The sequence below is a fragment of the Anabrus simplex genome, chromosome 1 (assembly GCF_040414725.1).
Source record: "Anabrus simplex isolate iqAnaSimp1 chromosome 1, ASM4041472v1, whole genome shotgun sequence".
Lineage (NCBI taxonomy): Eukaryota > Metazoa > Arthropoda > Insecta > Orthoptera > Tettigoniidae > Anabrus > Anabrus simplex.
This window is the reverse complement of record NC_090265.1, coordinates 1,168,389,651-1,168,405,697: the sequence shown is the minus strand read 5'-3', so window position 1 is coordinate 1,168,405,697 and position 16,047 is coordinate 1,168,389,651. Positions and strand designations below refer to the sequence as shown.

The window sequence follows — 16,047 nt, the reverse complement described above, 5'->3', positions numbered from 1 at the left end:
TGCTAGGGGGTGGGGAATGGGAGGGGATGGCATTTAAAAATAATGGAAAATAACCTATATTAATGTCGAATCCATCGTTTATGTGTTGCTGAGACAAATTTTGACACTCTGAATACCGTTTCAGTCCACGTTCGGCCTCCAATGAGATGGGAGGCTGAATGGGGTTTAACCCTTGAGGACTGGTGTGAAGAAATATAGCATGAAGACTGGCGTATGGGTATATTTGACCTGGACATTTAAAAATCTATTTTTAGCCATCATGCACTTCGTACGAAACGAATTTTCATCTGGACTATTCTGATGAACTATTCTATATCATTTAATGTGATTTTTAAAAATGTATTCAATATGTGAAATAATTACAATAATTTCATGAATAGTAAAATAGGCCTTAATATCGGCAGGGAAGTATTTATCTTAAATTTCAGTCACTTAGGATCAACAATTCAAAGAAATATTCATGTTAATATATAGCTCAAGTCTCAGTAAGCATTTTCAATCACTCACAAATCATTACCAGTATTCCTCAAGAATCCATGGCTGTCCAAAATGTGCCCTTTTATTCACGCTGGCTGGTAGCGATACTCGCATATTGGAGACACATGGGAGTGGTGTGTTGACCACAAATCATTATTCCACAATTGTTGCACTCACTTTTCATCTTCCTGTCAGCAATGGAAGGGCAATACCCACATCTTGTTCAGCCTTTCATAGCTGTAGGTCCTTTAATCGGAGTTTCAATGCCTACATATCCAGTTATCTTCAACCTCAGTGAACGAAGAAGGTTCTCCATTATGGCTGTGTTTTTCATGTGTTCGTGGACCATTTCCTGAGACAGTTGCTTGAGAAAAGTTCGTCTAACTACCTTATCAGATCTCTGTGATTGGTAGACAATGAGACTATTTATGCCAGCTACATTTAGCTTGGAATAAAACACCGTTAGTGGGCAGTGCTTACTCACACGTCCAACGTTGTATGTTGCATAAAGCTCGTCAACATCAACGCCAGACTTTATGCAGTTGTAAAATGTGTTCATCTCTGGCTTATATTTGTAACAGGTTTCTCCATCAATGGCTGCGTCATGGTGCAATGTTGATAGGAGCAGCATGGTCTTTTATTTCCTCAGAACATGTGATACCAGGGTCACTTGATTATCAAATGCAAATTTATTTGAATACTGTAGTCTGTTTTTGTGTTGTAAAAAAACTAGGTGGAATTTTTTTATTCTTACGTATAATTCTGACTAAAATAAGCTGATGATTGTTCAGCAAATCTTTTGCTAAGCTCACTTTCTGACACACAGATATCTTCACTTTCACTTGCCTGTCCACCAATTTCTTCCTATTCTTTATCTTCTTTAAACACTTCATCAATTAGTCGTTTTAAACGTTCTTGTTCCTTATTCCACTCCATTGACACAGTTATCAAGATAAGCACTGATTTGACCAAACAGTCAGGCGCCTTGGGTAAATCTGACCCGCCAGAGAGTAACACAATAATAACTTGGGTGATGACAAAGTTATAACATTTGAACTTTCTCAGGATTTAGTTCAGTGTCAGGAAGGAAGGTACTGAAGGCAACAGGAAATGAGGGATGACCAAATCAGAATTATAGGCTAATATTTAAGTCTCGGGTCAAAAGTACCCATGCGCCAGTCTTCACGGCTTAATAGTAAATAGCTTAAAATGACCCAGTTTAGTGTTGAATCCACTGCTTTTGGGGTTGCAAGGCTGATTGGTGATAGTCTCAAAGACAGTTGAAATCATGTAGATCCATATCTATAGCACGGCAGATGAATCCCTGTAGTTATTACAGTTTTGAAAGGATCAAATACTTACCAAGAAATTCGAGTTTCCACAAGGATAACGTTTTACACGAAAACTAAATAATCTAAAACTTGAAATCAAACAAATCTAAATAACTCTAAAACTACATAATAGATAGCAAAAGTCAATATCCCAAAAGGGAACTCTATAAAAATACACACATTCAAAAAAGGTACTGAAGGCGACAGGAAACGAGGGATGACCAAATCAGAATTATAGGCTAATATTTAAGTCTCGGGTCAAAAGCACCCATGTGCCAGTCTTCGCGGGTTAATAGTAAATAGCTTAAAATGACCCAGGAACTCTATAAAAATACACACATTCAAAAATCATCTGGGCAATGCCGGGTACTATAGCTAGTATTCTATATTTTTCACAGTTTCTTAAATATTTTACACATTCTTTAAACTGGGCAGACCTATCAAAGTTGGTCCACATAAAAGTACATCTTGATCACGGCATGTTGGATTGCTATTTCCAAATAGCAGCCATGGTTATGAACCTCCTAGCAAGGGATGGTACTTCATAAAACATGGCGGCATGTTCCCATCCTCCTATATACAGCATTTTTTACTGGACTATCACGATATAGCATAAGCTGCTGTCGCCTAGTGACAATCTGTCCATCAAGTCGATCCAATCTTGGTGCGGCTTTGCAGTTTAATAAAATTACATAAAATTACTCATTATAATAAAACTACATATCCGATTTCATTCAAACCATTTTGTAATCCCTCTCAGATGCAATAAGAACAAATTGTGAACATTTCAGCAAAATCGGTCCAGTAGTTTTTGAGTCTATTAATCTCAAATATACCAACATAAAATTTTATATACACTGACTGACAGTGACAATGCAACACCAAGGAGGAGTGGTTCGAAAGGGATGAAAGTTGGGGTAAAAACAGAGACGAATAATTGATGTTTATTTCAAACCGATATGCAGGTTACACAATGCGCACGGCATCGACTCAGTAGGATGTAGGACCACCGCGAGCGGCGATGCACGCAGAAACACGTCGAGGTACAGAGTCAATAAGAGTGCGGATGGTGTCCTGAGGGATGGTTCTCCATTCTCTGTCAACCATTTGCCACAGTTGGTCGTCCGTACGAGGCTGGGGCAGAGTTTGCAAACGGCGTTCAATGAGATCTCACACGTGTTCGATTGGTGAGAGATCCGGAGAGTACGCTGGCCACGGAAGCATCTGTACACCTCGTAGAGCCTGTTGGGAGATGCGAGCAGTGTGTGGGCAGGCATTATCCTGCTGAAACAGAGCATTGGGCAGCCCCTGAAGGTACGGGAGTGCCACCGGCCGCAGCACATGCTTTACGTAGCGGTGGGCATTTAACGTGGCTTGAATACGCACTAGAGGTGACGTGGAATCATACGCAATAGCGCCCCAAACTATGATGCCGCGTTGTCTAGTGGTAGGGCGCTCCACAGTTACTGCCGGATTTGACCTTTCTCCACGCCGACGCCACACTCGTCTGCGGTGACTATCACTGACAGAACAGAAGCGTGACTCATCGGAGAACACGACGTTCCGCTATTCCCTCATCCAAGTCGCTCTAGCCCGGCACCATGCCAGGCGTGCACGTCTATGCTGTGGAGTCAATGGTAGTCTTCTGAGCGGACGCCGGGAGTGCAGGCCTCCTTCAACCAATCGACGGGAAATTGTTCTGGTCGATATTGGAACAGCCAGGGTGTCTTGCACATGCTGAAGAATGGCGGTTGACGTGGCGTGCAGGGCTGCCACCGCTTGGCGGCGGATGCGCCGATCCTCGCGTGCTGACGTCACTCGGGCTGCGCCTGGACCCCTCGGACGTGCCACATGTCCCTGCGCCAACCATCTTCGCCACAGGCGCTGCACTGTGGACACATCCCTATGGGTATCGGCTGCGATTTGACGAAGCGACCAACCTGCCCTTCTCAGCCCGATCACCATACCCCTCGTAAAGTTGTCTGTCTGCTGGAAATGCCTCTGTTGACAGCGGCCTGGCATTCTTAGCTATACACGTGTCCTGTGGCACACGACAACATGTTCTACAATGACTGTCGGCTGAGAAATCACGGTACGAAGTGGGCCATTCGCCAACGCCGTGTTCCATTTATCGTTCGCTATGTGCGCAGCACAGCGGCACATTTCACATCATGAGCATACCTCAGTGACATCAGTCTACCCTGCAATTGGCATAAAGTTCTGACCACTCCTTCTTGGTGTTGCATTTGCTCTGTCAGTCAGTGTATATACTTCCCAGTTAGAATACTTAGTCACCAAATCTGCCAGGATAATTCAGTTCGCAGACAATATAGTAATCTACGTTCCACATCAATCAGTAGATCAGTCATGTCATACATTAATACAGGTACAGTATTAAAGAGAGCACAGATTTGGTTGTTGAATCATGGTTTGGGAATTGAATTTTAAAAATTAGTTGCAGTCATTTTCACTAACAAGCGTAATTATGACAAATCTCCATTGAAATATGGCAGGACTGAGATCCCAGTTAAGAATTCAACTAAATATTTAGGAATCATCTTAGATACTAAATTATCATGGAAACACCAAATACATCATCTTTGTTTAAAAATTAATCTAAAATGTAGTATATTTAAATCGTTATCAAAAAGAAACTGGGGTGCCAATCCTCTTATACTATTCCTGTTCAAAAATATCATTAGGTCTGTCTTTGATTAGGGCAATAGTTTCTTAGACACCGCTGTGGAGTCCACTAAATAGAAATTATATTCTTTACAGATAAAAATTATCAAAATAATTATTGGGGCTATGCCATCTTCTCCAAATAATGTAGTCTTAGCTGCAATGTCAGAACCACCTCTAAAATTTAGAAGGAAAGTTATTGCTACTAAATATTTACTACAAAAAATTTCTAACACACAACACCCCATTATTCCAAAACTACATTTGTTAAATGGATATTGTCAACAAAAAAATAAAAAGAAAATGAACAAAGAGAAATACCCAGCACTTATAAACAGTAAATAAGTTATGACATGGAAATGAGTAATATCAAAGTAATCTTTTTGTGGGTTCCAGGTCATAAAGAAAATGCGGGCAATGTAAAAGCTGACAAACTTGCCAATGAAGCTGCTAATGGATTTGGCTTAACATATCATTTAGCAGTAACTTATTTAGATTTATGGGGAGAACTGGTGAAACAGTTATTGAAGCTCTGGACTGAAAACTGGAAATGTGAGTCTCAGTATAAAGGCAAACATTTATTTTATATTTTTCAGACTATTCCCAAACATCCATGGTTTTCTACAGGATCCTACACAAAACGACAGATATCCATGATAATAAGATTAAGACTTAATCATCCCTGTAGCCCTGAACATTTATTTATTTATTTATTTAGAATAAAGGTGATTGATTCAAATATATGTGAATGTGGTAAAGAAGTCGGTACTACCAATCATATTTTGTTCCAATGTGAGAAATTCAATCATTAAAGGAACAATTTTTTTCAGCAAATAATGAAATTGGGTTTTCAACTGCCCTTGAAGGTCTTTCACCTATTATATAGCCCTACAGTTCAACTGGCAGAGTCACTTGTCCATTTCCTTCAGGAAAGCAAACTTACAGTATAATTTTACTAACATGACCAACGTCTTCCTTTATATGTGATTCTGTCTTGTCTGTTTGGTAGTTAAATGCCATGATGAATCACACTGGTGAGAAGAGATAGTACCCTGTATCCCTGTGTATTGTGGTCCTGCTGTTATTTTTTTACTATCTACCCAGTCATCTATACCTGACTTTAATGGTTATGTCCTTTCCCTAGTTGAACAATTTATTCCGTAAGGCCTTACATTGTATTCATCAAAGAGGTTCAGTGGCTGGACAAAAGCTATTTATGCGGAGTCCAATAATGATCAAGAAAAAGAAGAAGAGTGTATTTATTGTCTTGTTTTCAGGGATAATGCTCCACCATATTATGCATTTTATTGTTTACGCTTTGTGTAATTGTATGGTGATTCATTTTGGTGTTACAGGCTTACCAGCATTGTAATGTCTGCATTATAAATATTAGTAATAAGTTTGTTACCCCAGAGAGACAAGTATATTCAGCAGCGTGGTAATGTGTAATGTGATATTATAGGAACCATTAATGATAGGCGATGGCAGGATTTTCATGACTAGGTAATTTGTTGATGTCATGAGGAATGTATTCGTCAAATACAGTACTTCAAAATTCATGACATATGAAAACAAAACACTCAAGATGCCACTGTTTCAATGTAATTTATGTGTTCTTTCACTCCAAATTATATCATTATTAAAGCAGAGTGTGTGCCAGTAATACATGCAGTGTTGAATGGTTTTGGCTTGAGAATGTCAGAATACAATTCAAGAGTGTATAATGAACTCGTAAAGACATTAAATGGCATTACCCATGCGATAAGTTGAGCGTAGTAGATCTTAAAGATTGACACACAGGCAAATATTTGGCATCTTTTCACCAATGATCTCTTAGTGAATAAAATTGTGTTTTGAATTTGGTAAAAATCCATTCTTATTATTACTTATGTTAATGTATTCCTCTTACTATAGTGCCCTACTTTCAACATATTTATGTTACATGCCCACTCTAGTTTCACCAGACAGAACCATGACCCATATGCTCTCGAACGTAGCTGTTGCTCTGAATGAAAGTAGAGAGGATGGGATTTCGATGCCCGGGTTGATTCTCCGAAGTTCTTCATCCATGCAATCTCCATCCATGACATATTTGTGATGCAGGATTTATACTTTGTACTCTGTCGATGCCAGGGACAGTTACACTATGCTTGCTCCATATCCAACAGGTGACTGAGGGATGCTTATTATTTCAATTGCATTCTTATATGCTATATTATGTATATAACTGAAATCAAGTTTAACAAAATAAAATGGTATTTTTACAAAACATTATTTCCCTAGTAAGGAAAAAGGATTGCATATTTAATTAGAAAAACATATTAAATTCAGAATTTACAACTTTTATCTGAAATAACATTTCTAATCTAAACTCCTGTAGAGCTTGAATGAACTCCTTCTCCCAAGGCAGCAGGTGAGGTGCTCGTTCTGTCCTCAGTGTTGCAGGGTTTGAATCCCCTCCTTGGAAAATCAAAAGTATCCCTTCCGTGACTCGGATTTACCAAATTTCAGGTCAGTTGGTCCAGTAGTTTTCAAGCCTGTCTGGAACAAATAAAACAGACACCATGTCATTTTTAGTAATAGTATAAATGATCCATATGAATTGATGATGAATGTGTCATCAACTGAAGATAAAATACCAATAATTTGTAGTCTTATATTCAAATATGTAATTAGACTTGTAATTTTAAGACAATACACTTTGTTTTCCTTTTTCTATATTTATACGGCCCAAGCAACCAATTTTAGTAGACAATTTATTTATTCTTATGGAGGCATTTGTAGCGAATCATCACACAAACACAAATTCTGACTGTCTCCAATATACAGATATGGGTTGAAATGATATTATATACAAAAGATACAGAAGTGGAACGGACTGGTACTGTGTAGTATAGTATTCTTACACATCCTTTTCAAGTTCTCTGGGTGTTAGTAAAAGCAAGCTGGTAGGTTGCGCATGCACAAAAGCTCGAGCAAAGCTTGAACTTGTTCGAACTCTGACATCATCTGTTCGAGCAGCTCAAGCCGGGCTCAAGCACATCACTAATGACTCCACAATTAAGGTTCTTCAACACTTCTTAATGGATAATGACCTCATCACACACTTGCTCCATCTGACTCCAGCGTCACCAGATGTCCACTGGTAGCAACACTCTAATGGCTCTAACTAAACCATCTTCAAGCGTCTCTCAGTCAATGCAATCTCATTCAAAATCGGAGCTTTCAGATTGGTTACAGAGCAGCCAGTACGAAAGTTAGCGATTTCTAGCGTTCATCCATATTGATGAATTACCATCTTCAGCCTATACTTCCTGGTTGTACCCTGGGTTTCCAAGCCATTTGTTGCAACATTTTTAACTGAATTTCAACTGTCTACCAATATAGTTACTGTTTTCTCATGTTGCACAAGCTTCACTGCTAGGCCATGTGTAAGACTCTTACCCAAAATAAAAGTTGTAAAAATTGAACGATATACATATTGAATATTCCCTAACTACAAATGCTTCTTATAAAACTATGATCTAGTACTTTAATTTAACAAACTCACATTGTATTCAGTACTTTATATTATAAATTATTTTACGGCAATTTCCTGGCCTAAATTCGGAAGATCGTTATTTACAAACATTTCCTAATCTAAAATTGGGGATTGTACTTGTGTGCAGTTACAAGTTAAAAGTGTTATTTAAAAAAATATCCATCTATTCAATACAAAGAGATCTTTTTTTAAGAATTAAATATTATATTATTATAAGAACAATCAGGATCCTGATTTTTCACCATACAGGTTTGAGTTTGAGGCCGATGATGCCCTTAATATGGGCGAAACATGTCCCTTAACATTTTATAGTAATATTTAATTCTTAAAAAAAGATCTCTTTGTATTGAAAAGGTGGATATTAAAAAAATAACACTTGTAACATACTTTGTATTTACAAGTTAAATGTAAAGAAAATAATACAACATTGCTTTCAAACAGCAAAGCGCTCTCAAATGTTAAGCAGGTTCTGATAAAAAGCCTTCTTTTCAGATGTCAAATACTCACACATGTCCATTAAATCCTTCTTCTTTTCTTCTGAGACAGGTATGATTGTTGTGTACAGTTGAGGAAAATTGCACAATGAAGCCTTGTTGGTTTTACATCCATATACTTAAAAAATACTCCACAGTTTCAATCTGTTCTGGCTGCTTCTTACGTAAACATTAGAAGAGTCATCAGAACTTATCTTCAACCATATAGACTCTGTGATTTTCAAGTTTGTGTTCTTCACTAGGGCTTTTTCCAGAGAAGTGAAATCTTTAAAATCTTCCTGACACATTTCTATAACAATGAAAGGTTTCAAATGAATGGATTGTTAAGCTTGACCTCAGCGATAATATATTTCCAGTCTGCAGAACGAGTGCCTGTGCTGTTTTGATCTTTTTTTTGAACAGCGTGGAGGAAGCTTAGGGCAGAGCATAGAAATTTCTGATTTACTTCTGAGAAACATCCAGACTGTGTAAGAACACCATACAAGTTTAACACGTGCCCAGTTTTTATTTTGGCCAACGCATTGGTCTGACCAAACAACCAATTTTTTTATTTCTCTCCCGGTATTTCAGTGTGCAAGAGACTTTCTCAATTCACCCCCTTTGTGCATGGCATTCATGGCAGAGGCACATGGTCACCTCTCCAGTCCCTATGTCATGAATCACAAGGTTGTGATTACTGAGTTTTTCTGATAGAAAATAAAGGAATGAGTCAGCTATGGACAAAAAACCTTGCTGTAAATCCACACATAATACAATAATGTTCTTATTTCTCTGGGCTCAAAGTGTATCTTCATTCAGGACTTTCTAGGCTTGATCAGCTTTAGTGTGATGCAAATAAGTTGTTCGATATCCCTTCTCGACTCTTCTGTTTCCGCAGAAATCAACTTGACATATAGCGAGTCACAATACTTGCAGGTATCCGAATGAGGAAACCCAAAACAGAGGTGGAAATCCTTCATGAAAACTTCGTTATACAGGGTCTTACTAGGTTTCAAATCGGGGTGTAATTCGGTGTACAAACAGTACATCTTTGACAGACTGAGATCAGGGCTCAGACATTCTTTCTCAAAATCCTTCCCACTATAATGAGAAAGTTGTTTTGGGAATCTGCCAATATGTGACCTTAACAATGCCCTAATATAGTGAACTACTGTGTTAGATCTGTTATGTTTCCTGCAGTCGTCGATTGGGACAACAATGTTATCTTTCATTTTCTTGTGAAGTGTTTTGATATGTTGCATTGTGATCTGGGATGTATCCAGAAACGTTTTACGGCAGACCTCCAGGTTATCAATAGTATATTGAATAACACAAGTTCAGTGTGAGGTAGCATCATTCCTTGCACCCCAACGTCTTTTAACATCCGACAGTTTCATCAAAGACAGTAGTAAAGCCGATTGTTCGTCATTAGTATGGTTATGGTACTTGTGATACAATCTCACCTTTGTCTGAAGGCTCAAATCCATACAACTACATTTAGAACACATTTCCTCATTGCACACTCAGGCCTTTAATTGAAGAAATAAAGTATTAACTTAAGTATGTTTTTAGTTAAGTTTATAAGTTCTTGTATTATATGTGTACCATACAGCCACAAAATTTATTGATAAATAGAAGTAGAACAACTTATCATAGTCACACAATTTTAGCAGGAACTTCACCTCTCTTTGAAATGTATGATTGCCCAGAATCTTGCAATCGTTTCCTGTTATTACAAGTCCATTCTGAAGGATTGATAGGCCTTTGCATGTTTTATTTAGTTGTCTTCCATCACTTTGCAGTAGTTTCACAGTATCCGACATACCTAGGCGCTGAACAGGAATAAGTTGAACAAAGATTGAGAAAGCACAAAAAACATGTTAGATTCAGGAGGAAGGAAAACCCACGCTGGTTACCGGGGACTGCACGAAATGACAGTGCTTTTATTGGCACATGTCCCATTGTTTCACTAGACACAAAATATGGCTGGTTCAACTAAATCAAGCCTGCCTTGCTTTCTAGCAGATTTTCCCTTAAATAGACTATGAATCACTCTTTAAGAGGCCTCAATTTTGATATGCCATCGAAATTTCTACTTTGCTCAAATTGGCACTTGTCCCATTGTCTAGCTGCACCCTTCAATTAAATGCTTTTGGGATAGCCAGTTTTTCCTTTGGACTTTTCATGTATTTTCTGTTATTTTCTTAAAGGGAGAAAAATAGTAATCTTGGAAAATTTGCAGATACTATGACCTGAATAATATTTTACAGGCTGTCAACAATTTTAAGGAATTTTGGATGTGTAGTAAGAACAGTAGTGGCCTTGTACTGAATAATTTGGTTATCCTTTTCACTGTTTTAAATACAACTTTATTGATTGATAAAGATTATGTACAATGCACTAATAAATTTGTAAAACCCACTAAACTGTCTCTAAATACAGCCATGACGCTGTTCTATGCAAAGGTTCTACCTGCCCTGACATACGGTTTGGAGTTAATTTGGGACCATCTAACTCTATCTGACCTTAGAGTTATTGAGAATGTCAAGGCTAGATTCTTGAAAAGAATTTTAGGTATTTCCAAAATGTCACAATCAAGACTTGCTTATGAGCTAGCCAGAGAAACCTTCCTTATGGAAGACATAAGAATGAGACTACAATTACCCTCCACACGACAAGAACAAGAACTACTTCATATTAGACTAAGAAAACGAGCGGAAATTGACTTGGAATTCTACCGGATGGACGCAATGATTAATCGAAGCTGGACTGGGCCGAACAACGAAGTGAGGAGTGCTCTGAACAGATTGGCCATACATGGTTTCCATCACAAACTGTGCGTACGACCTGGTTTTCATGACCCATCTGTGCAGTGCGTGTGTGTGTTATGTAACAAACAATGTGATCGATACCATTTTAGTGAATGCAGTAAAAGAACAGTTTCCTTATTGGATTACTCTAAAATGTAATGCACATTTGTGCGCAATTTCTTCTTATTAAATTTGTAAAATGCCTGTGACCTTTGAAAATTATTTTCCTTCTTCTGAGTAATGAGACTTTTCATCATGTAACATAGTATCTATACATTGAGGAAGTACTTCGTGAGATGGAGTGAACTTAGATTATCATTGTGAAGTTGCTTCTGTTGTGCTTTTATCTAGAGTTATCATTATTTCTCTTGTGGTGAATAACAAAGCAATAAATTTCTCAGGAAGAATTTACTGGAACAGAGAAAGAAATGGTTGATTAGTTTTGTGGTAAGAATTCTGATGGTGTATCTTCAGTGCACCCTTTAGGAGCTTATTTCAAATGAAGGTGTTTCATAATCTAATGCTTAGAAGGTTAATTAATACAATAAAAATAAAATAGAAAAGTTGTAGTATATTTAATAGGGATAATTAAACTTTTAGGATTGCCAAGACTAACCTTCCAAAATGATGAAGGAACTCACCTTCACAGAGAATTTATCAGTTGAAATTAAGAAAAATAGTCAAAGTATAATAATAGTGCTATACTAGTTGATGTTTAGTTAATATGAAATTTATAACTCTACCTCTCATGTTTGTTTCTCAGAATTTCTGAACTCTTTCAAAAACGTCAGCTAAATCCATTTCTCTATAAAAATATAATCTTCAACCTGACTGGTATAGGACGGGAACAAGCTCGTGTTGTGAAGATACTTCATGCTTTCACAAGGAAGGTACTGTATACTTGATTCAAGTTGTTGTCACTTAGAAATTTTAAGAATCATGGACTAATAGTAAGGACTAAAACAAATTTATTTAATTAATTAATTAATTAAATCTGTTTACCCTACAGAGTTGATTTTTCCCCAGACTCAGCAAGGGGCCCCACCTCTACCACATCAAGGCCAGTATCCTGGAGCATTAGACATTTTGTCAGGGAATAAAATTGGGGAGGAGGACCAGTATCTCACCCAGCTGGCCTCACCTGCTATGCTGAACAGGGGCTTGTGGGGGATGGAAAGATTGGAAGGGATGGGCAAGGAACGGGGAAGGAAGTGGCCGGCATTTGCCTGGAAGAGAAGTGGAAAACCATGGAAAACCAGTTCAAGGATGGCTGAGGAGAGAATCAACTCCCACCCCCACCCCCTCTACTCAGTTGACCTCCCAAGGCTGAGTGGACGCCGTTCCAGCTCTCATACCACTTTTCAGATTTCATGGCTGAGCCGGGAATCAAACCAATTTTATTAATAATATAGATTAAATAGCTTTTTGCTAATATTAATAAGGTGGACATATATCTTTACCAGTGAATTTTCAGTGTTATTATTACATTTACATGTCTCGCTTCAATTTTTGTATTAATTGTCAAGCTTAAAATTTATTACTTGGACCTGAGGACTTATTTAAAGTTTCCTCAGCCTATATGCAGACAGTTAAGCTGAGCTATCTGATGGTAAGACAGTGGCCTCAGCCCAGAAAGCCAAGAATGATGGTTGAGCGGATGTGTCGTGCTAACCACGCATCCCTTCATAATCTGGAGGCCTTCAGGCTGAGCAGGAGTCCTGGGTGGCCAAGGCCCATAAGGGCTGTAATGTCATGGAGTTTGTTTTTGTGTTTTTGGACATAAGCAAATGTGATGTGATTTCCCTTCATGCCAGTGAAGGTATTGATTTTGCCCTGTGAATATGTTACATTTACATGTTTTTATTATCTTAAATATTATGGTTTATTTTCATATTGACTTATATCTAATAAAAACACTGGGAATTCAATGGTGAAGATCTATGTCCACCTTGTCAATATTACTAAAATTCTATTTAATCTATATTCATAATATGTAGTACGTTTCAAGAATCACAATAATTCTCTTCATCAGCGACTAAACATTCCACTCTAATACTCGAATAATTTTTGTTTTCTTTTTATGTAATTTTAAATATTTTATTTAGATAACATTTCTTGTATTTTAATTATAACTTATTTAGAGTATATTGTTAGTAGGTTTTGAATCTAGTTCGTAAATTATTTGATGGAATGTTTAGTCGTTGTTGAAGAGAATACTTGAGATTCTTGAAACAGGTACGCCATTTTATTAACAATTTAGATTACATAATTTTTTAGTAATATTGATAATACCAATATAAATGGTCCCTTACTGGACATTATATTGGTATTATAAACTTACTCATTCAGGACAAATATTTCAGGTTCCCTATGGGAATCAACATTTATATCACATAATATTGACAAGGTGGACATAGATCTTTTTCAGTGAATTTTCAGTGCTGTTATTACATTTACATGTCTTGCTTATATTTTCATATTAATTGTCAATACCTGTTTCATGTCTTGCCAAACTTTTCTTGATGCAGATGTAAAATACTGCTATCCACAGACGTCTAAAGTACAAAAACCTCTGTAAGTTACTTCCCAAAGCTATAAGCCATGATCAAGTAGTTCTACATAATGCCCAACAGATGGAGAGCATGCCAGAGATCGAATCGGCACTCGAAAGTGAACCGGGAACAGAAAAAATTTAAAGTTCTCGCACACCGTCTATAGACGGGCGTAGCAGGGGTGGTCCAGCCGCGTCAGCCTGTTTATAGGTGGGCATAGCACTCATCGGGTTAAGTCTTCCTCTATTTCATGATACGAAATTGTTTTCTTGCTTGAACTGTTTACTACATCAAAGAATTTCTTTGTAAGTCTGTTGTACATTCTCTGTATGTGCCCATAGAAAGTTAGTCTGCATTTCCTCATCATGCCTGTGAGTCTGTCAGTGTGCTGGTACCGCTCTTCAGTAGGTCGTTTCATCCATATGCCATTTCTGTGTGTTGGTCCAAATATTTTTCTGAGAATTTTACATTCTGTTTTTTATAAAGGCATTAATAAATAAATAAATAAATAAATAAATAAATAAATAAATAAATAAATAAATAAATAAATAAATAAATAAATATTTAGCAGTTGTCATGTCCAAGAATACCACAAGTTTACAGTTTACATTGAATTTGTTAAAATATCAACTTATGTAATTATAATGAGTTACATATATTAGTTGCCCACAGATTTTAGGAAATAATTTTATTTGGGCTCTTTATTTTGTATAAAGATGATGTATGCATGGTCACAAAGGTGCAAATTTGTTTTCTCTCAGAATAATATTGAACATAAGTGAAGGATTTTTCTTTTGCATTGAGATTTATAAAGAACCAACATCCATAAACATTTTAAGCTGCTAAGTTAAAAATTGAGGTTTCTACAATTTTTTTACATACAAATGGAAAAACTCAGCACTGAGGTACCAAGCAGTCAACTGGTAACTCAGCACTTAAAAGGTTAAGACAGGTGGGGATCAACAGGCAAATGATAGGAGAGAGAAAAGAATTCAGAAACAAAATTAGGAATACAAAATGTATTGTAAATGAGAAGAATAAGATAGGAACATTGTGGACAGAACAAAGGAAACAGGAGCACAGCCAAAGGATGAAAAGATTTAGGGAAGAGGCGGAAGAAGGGAAAGAAGTGAAAATTGTGTCATCATGAAATATTCAAGTTCAAACACTGTCCATAAGGGAAAAAAATGATATGAATGAATAAATGAATGAATGAATGAATGAATGAATGAACGAAGGAAGGAAATAACAACAACAACAACAACAAAATTATGAGGGATTGTGGAAAATCTTCAAAAGACAGTTGTGAAGGGTCCGCACTCCACAAGTGTGTGGGATTCTTACCCACTAAAAACTACACACCCTTTTCCCACGATGTGTATCATCACCCCGGAACCGCATTACTTCAGGGTGATATCGTGCTTTGTCTTTCAGACTTCTTCTTTCTTCATTTCTCCTTTATGAACGTTCGTATGCTTCCAAATCCTTCTTCTTCTTATTCTAATGAAGGACATCCTCCATGTACACTGCCACGCGATCCCAGGATTCCTGGTTTTGCAGCATCGCAGAAATAATATTATCTGTTGTCAATTCTGCTAGTTCAGTTTCCACGCATCTTCTCTGAATCGTCCAATGGCTGTGCACAAAGAAGGTGGGAAATACGTCATCGATGTCATCACAGTATATGCATGCTGCATCACTCGCTCTGCCCACTTTATGCAGGAATTTCTGGAAATATCCATGCCCTGTTAGAAGCTGCGTGAGGTAGTAATTTACTTCACCACGGGTCCTTTCAACCCAGATATCCAAGCATGGTATCAGTCGCTCGGTCCATTTGCCTCAAGGGTCACTTTCCCATCTGAGTTGCCATCGCCTCATCCGTTGACTGAAGGCACGCTTCTTTGCACATTTCTTTCCCAGCTCTCCTTGGGTACGCCAGATTTCATGTTGCTCCAATGCGAGTAGGTCTATTGGGGCTATTGCTGCCACCATGAGGATTGCAGGTTCAGAAACCATGCGGTATGCACATGCAATACGTAAAGCTGCTCTCCGTTCTAAGGCAGCTATCCTTCTCTGATACCAAGCAAATCTCAAGGATTCAGCCGAAATTTCAGAGCCCTATAGGAACACTGACTGAACCATCGACATGAGAAGACGTTGTTTGCTGGATTTCAGACCTTT

At 37.6% G+C, this 16,047-nt stretch overlaps 1 protein-coding gene across 5 annotated transcripts in view; it reads left to right on the top strand.

Annotated features, from left to right (window-relative positions):
• Positions 1–16,047, top strand: part of LOC136858147 (cytochrome P450 4c3) — a 244,644-nt gene that overhangs the window by 95,859 nt on the left and 132,738 nt on the right. For all 5 annotated transcript variants that reach the window (XM_067137475.2, XM_068225432.1, XM_067137473.2 and 2 more), the window contains one exon: positions 12,078–12,204. In XM_067137475.2, the coding sequence (XP_066993576.2) occupies positions 12,078–12,204 (127 nt within the window). The remainder of the gene's footprint in view (positions 1–12,077; positions 12,205–16,047) is intronic.